The sequence below is a fragment of the Macaca thibetana genome, chromosome X (genome assembly GCF_024542745.1).
Source record: "Macaca thibetana thibetana isolate TM-01 chromosome X, ASM2454274v1, whole genome shotgun sequence".
NCBI classification, from domain to species: Eukaryota; Metazoa; Chordata; class Mammalia; order Primates; family Cercopithecidae; genus Macaca; species Macaca thibetana.
In genome coordinates, this window is record NC_065598.1 from 88579143 (window position 1) to 88583991 (window position 4849).

The window sequence follows — 4849 nt, forward strand, 5'->3', positions numbered from 1 at the left end:
TTCATCCTCTTGACATTAATACTATTATAAGGGAAGTAGGATATGGTTGCTATTTGCAGGGGGTTTCCAAGATTACCACCCAGATAAAATTTCTTTGTATTTGTCCTAGTAATCTCATATGCCTCCACACCACAACAACAATATACCAAGGTACTAGGTGTTTGTTTAAATATTTTTCTTATACTCTTTATAGTCCTTCTCCTTTCCTGTCTCCCTGAATTCCCTATATGTTGCCACCTTTAACATGTCGGGCTTCATCCTGGTTACTTGGATATCTCTCCAACTAGCATTAACACTTACAATGAACCTTACTCTGCCAAGTCTTGTGGATTACACTGTACTTGAAGGGACTCATAAGCTATTAAGGAAAGAACATTCTGTGTGCAAAGGATTGTTGGTTTTGCTTACTATGAGTCTCTGCAAGGTATGATTCCACATTCCCTATTTATACTCAGAATTTCATCCCTTTTAACACCACCTTGTATCCCAAATTCCTGTTTCCCCACTCCCACAGGAACCTAAAAAGCATACACAAGGCATGGTAGCTTCATTCTCTGCCTATTTAAGTCAATACACAACCAAGCTAAAAACATAAACCCTCTCAAAGGACAGGTTTCCTGACCCAAGAAAAAATCCCCTGTTGTAGACCCCCTTTTTAAACAAGTCCAACTCAAACATTAAGCTTCTATTTTTTTTTAAGCAACAGAAAACAAACATTACTTCAACCCTGTTGGTTATGTTCCTAAACCCCTTTGCAACTACACTGTAAGTATAAATTGTACCAATAGAAAATATGTGTCGGGGGAAAATATAATTTGGTACCAGTTAGAATATCAGGCCTAGCCAACCTCAATGCCCCAAGTCTCCAAAATATAAACTGTCACTTCTGTACAGTGAGGCCCTCTCCAGACACTTATCCGGATGTAACTCCTTGGCAAAATTGCAAGGTTATGAATTCCCCTAACAATTGCCTACAGATTCTCATGTTCAGCAACCCCAAATCTCAGATTTTTCTAGACTCTCAATGTTTTCAGTTATTCTGGGAAAACAAAATCCACCCAAATGCAAACTATAATATCCAAGCCTTACAGCCTCTTAGAACTGCTACTCTAGCTGCTTCATACTTCTTCTTCAGGTCAGAAGGGCAAAACACACTTCGTTTCTTCACTCTAAGTTTAATATCTTGCCTTAAATCCGAGGAAGCATTCTTCCTCTGCGAAACAAATGATGTTTTTGGGATCTCTGTAAATTATAACCTTGAAGTTCATTCCTCCTTGCTTTGGTGATTGGTAATTTAGAAATTACAGTTACAAACAAGGTCATCAAGGATAAAATATTGTTTAGGCATCTGGTTTTTAGAAATTGTTCTAATTGGTTATCTTTGCAGAAAATCCGAGTGAGGGAAGTTTTTACTGAAAAGTCTTGGTAGGCGGCGGTGGGCGGAACTCGTACCGGAGAGCTCGTGGAGTCCGGCCGTAGGAGCAAGCAAGATGAAGGTGAAGATGCTGAGCCGGAATCCGGACAATTATGTCCGCGAAACCAAGTTGGACTTACAGAGAGTTCCGAGAAACTATGATCCTACTTTACATCCTTTTGAGGTCCCACGAGAATATGTAAGAGCTTTAAATGCTACCAAACTGGAACGAGTATTTGCAAAACCATTCCTTGCGTCTCTGGATGGTCACCGTGATGGAGTCAATTGCTTGGCAAAGCATCCAAAGAACCTGGCTACTATCCTTTCTGGGGCATGCGATGGAGAGGTTAGAATTTGGAACCTGACTCAGCGGAATTGTATCCGTACAATACAAGCACGTGAAGGCTTTGTACGAGGAATATGTACTCGCTTTTGTGGGACTTCTGTTTTCACTGTTGGTGATGACAAAACTGTGAAGCAGTGGAAAATGGATGGGCCAGGCTATGGAGAGGAGGAAGAGCCATTACATACGATATTAGGAAAGACAGTCTATACTGGGATTATCATCACTGGAAAGAAGCTGTTTTTGCCACATGTGGACAGCAAGTAGACATTTGGGATGAACAAAGAACTAATCCTATATGTTCAATGACCTGGGGATTTGACAGTATAAGTAGTGTTAAATTTAACCCAGTTGAGACTTTTCTCTTGGGAAGTTGTGCATCTGACAGGAATATAGTACTGTACGATATGAGGCAAGCTACTCCTTTGAAAAAGGTTATCTTAGATATGAGAACAAATACAATCTGTTGGAACCCTATGGAAGCTTTCATTTTTACAGCAGCAAATGAAGATTATAACTTATATACTTTTGATATGCGTGCACTGGACACTCCTGTAATGGTCCATATGGATCATGTATCTGCAGTGCTTGATGTGGATTACTCTCCCACTGGGAAGGAGTTTGTGTCTGCTAGTTTCGATAAATCTATTCGAATCTTTCCTGTAGACAAAAGTCGAAGCAGGGAGGTATATCACACAAAGAGAATGCAGCATGTTATCTGTGTAAAATGGACTTCCGACAGCAAGTATATTATGTGTGGATCTGATGAAATGAACATTCGCCTGTGGAAAGCTAATGCTTCTGAAAAATTGGGTGTGCTTACATCACGAGAAAAAGCAGCCAAAGATTATAACCAGAAATTGAAGGAAAAATTTCAGCATTATCCTCATATAAAACGTATAGCTCGTCATCGACATCTACCAAAATCTATCTACAGCCAGATTCAGGAACAGCGCATCATGAAAGAAGCTCATCGACGAAAGGAAGTGAATCGTATTAAACACAGCAAGCCTGGATCTGTGCCAATTGTGTCAGAGAAGAAGAAACATATAGTGGCAGTTGTAAAATAATTGGTATTCCTAACAATCCTGATGTATAATTATTTGTTACTTTTGATTTGAGAACTCTACAAATAAAAGTGCTGGTACTAGAAAAAAAAAAAAAAAAAAAAGTCTTCCAGCCAACTGAACTAGAACTTGTACACTAGTTTACTTAGCCCTAGACATCCAAATTGTTCCTTCCAGTCAATTCCTCCCAATCCCACTTTACAGTTCTAGCAGAGAAAACCGAGCAATACATTTGATTGCCCTAGGGATTGCCGTTGGATTAAGTATGGGAATAATAGGTATGAGCCTCACAGCCCATACTTATATACCCTCTCAATGGAACTCCCCACCAACTTCAAACATATCTCGGACACCCAGGAAGTCCTCCAAAATCAGGCCAACTTACTAGCACAAATTGTTCTCCAAAATGGCTATGGCATAAATCTGCTTATAGCAGCCCAAAGGGGTATTTGTTTGGTCCTTGAAGGGGAATGTTGTGTTTATGTTAATCAATCGGGAACAGTGCGGAACCATGTCAAAAAAGCTCAGGGAGCAAGCTGCTGAAATAGGAAAAAAAAAAAAAGAAAAAAAAAAGCATCACAAGAATGGTCTTCGTGGATATCTACTTAGGGATGGTTCTCCTGGTTCCTCTCCTTTTTGGGCCACAAACAGGTATTTTATTATTCCTTCTTTTCAGTCCTTGTATCTTCGACTTACCTGTCAAATTTTCTAGATCTCGTGGGCTTGCTTCAATCTCTTTATTCTTTTTCTTTGAGTCTCCTTTGTGTACTTTCAAATAGTCTGTCTTCAAGCTCATTAATTCTTTCTTTGCTTGATCAGTTCTGCTAAGAGATTCTGATGCATTCTTCAGTATGTCAATTCCATTTTTCAACTCCATAACTTCTGCTTTATTTTTAAAAATTATTTCAATCTCTTTGTTAACTTTATCTGATATTATTCTAAATTTCTTCTCTTTGTTATCATGAGTGAGTTTCCTAAAAACAGCTATTTTGATTTCTGTGTCTGAAACAACACACATATCTGTTTCTCTAGTGTTTCCTGGTGCTTTATTTCTTTTGTGAACTTACGGTTTCCTGGATAGCCTTGAAGCTTGTGGGTGTTAATTGCTGTCTGTGCATTGAGTAGTTAGGTATTTACTGTAGTATTCTTAGTATGTGTTTGTTTGTGCCATCCCTCTTGGGAAGGCTTTCCAGACATTTAAACAGAGTTGAGTGTTATAATCTAAGATATGTGTACATTAAGGGGAACACCAAGTTCAGTAATGCTGTGGTTCTTACAGATTCATGGAGGTATCAATTATTGGACTAGGACATAATCGAGAAGAATTCTCCGGACTTCTCAGGAGAGAATCTTGTTTATTTTCCTTTCTTACTTTCGAACAAATGGAATCTCTTTCTATGTGTTGAACCACCTGTAGCTGGGTGTGGGGTGACACAAGTACCCCCATGGCCACCACCACTGGGACTGTTCTGGGTGAGACCTAAAGCCAGCACAGCACAGGGTTTCAGTAAAGACCTGTTGTAACTACTACCTGCTTACCACCTATATTCATTCAAGGTCCTGGGGCTTTAAAATTAGCAGCTGCTGAAGCCAGCCAGACTTGTGTCTTTCTTTTCAAGGAGAACAGTGAGTTCTTCTAGGCCCTGGGCAGGTCCAGAGATGCTGTCCCAGAGCCAGGAACTGGAGTCAAAAACTTAGGAATCTACCTGGAACTCTGTTCTACTGTGGCGAAACTAGCCCTCAAACCACAAGACGAAGTCCTTCCCACTCTTCCCTCCCCTTTCCATAGTTAGAGGAGTCTCACACCATGGCCACCATTACCACAGGCCCTTGGAGAGTACTGTCAGGCTACCGTTGATGTCTCCATAAATTCCAAGAGTTCCTCAGTCATCTTGTGGTGAATTCTGCCAGGCCTGGGACTGGCCTTTCGGGGCAGTGGGCTCCCCTGTGGCCCAGAGCATGTCTGGAAAGACGATTCAAGAGCCAATGCTTTGAATCAGGGATCCCAAGCTCACTCCTGGTGCT

The 4849-nt window shown here is 40.5% G+C and overlaps 1 protein-coding gene across 1 annotated transcript; it reads left to right on the forward strand.

Annotated features, from left to right (window-relative positions):
• The first annotated feature begins 1396 nt into the window (after positions 1–1396).
• LOC126945715 (DDB1- and CUL4-associated factor 13-like) lies at positions 1397–2925 on the forward strand. Its single transcript, XM_050775843.1, is given in 2 exon segments — positions 1397–1974; positions 1977–2925. Coding segments are annotated over 2 exon segments (1335 nt in total). The 5' UTR covers positions 1397–1490; the 3' UTR covers positions 2828–2925.
• Positions 2926–4849: the final 1924 nt, after the last annotated feature.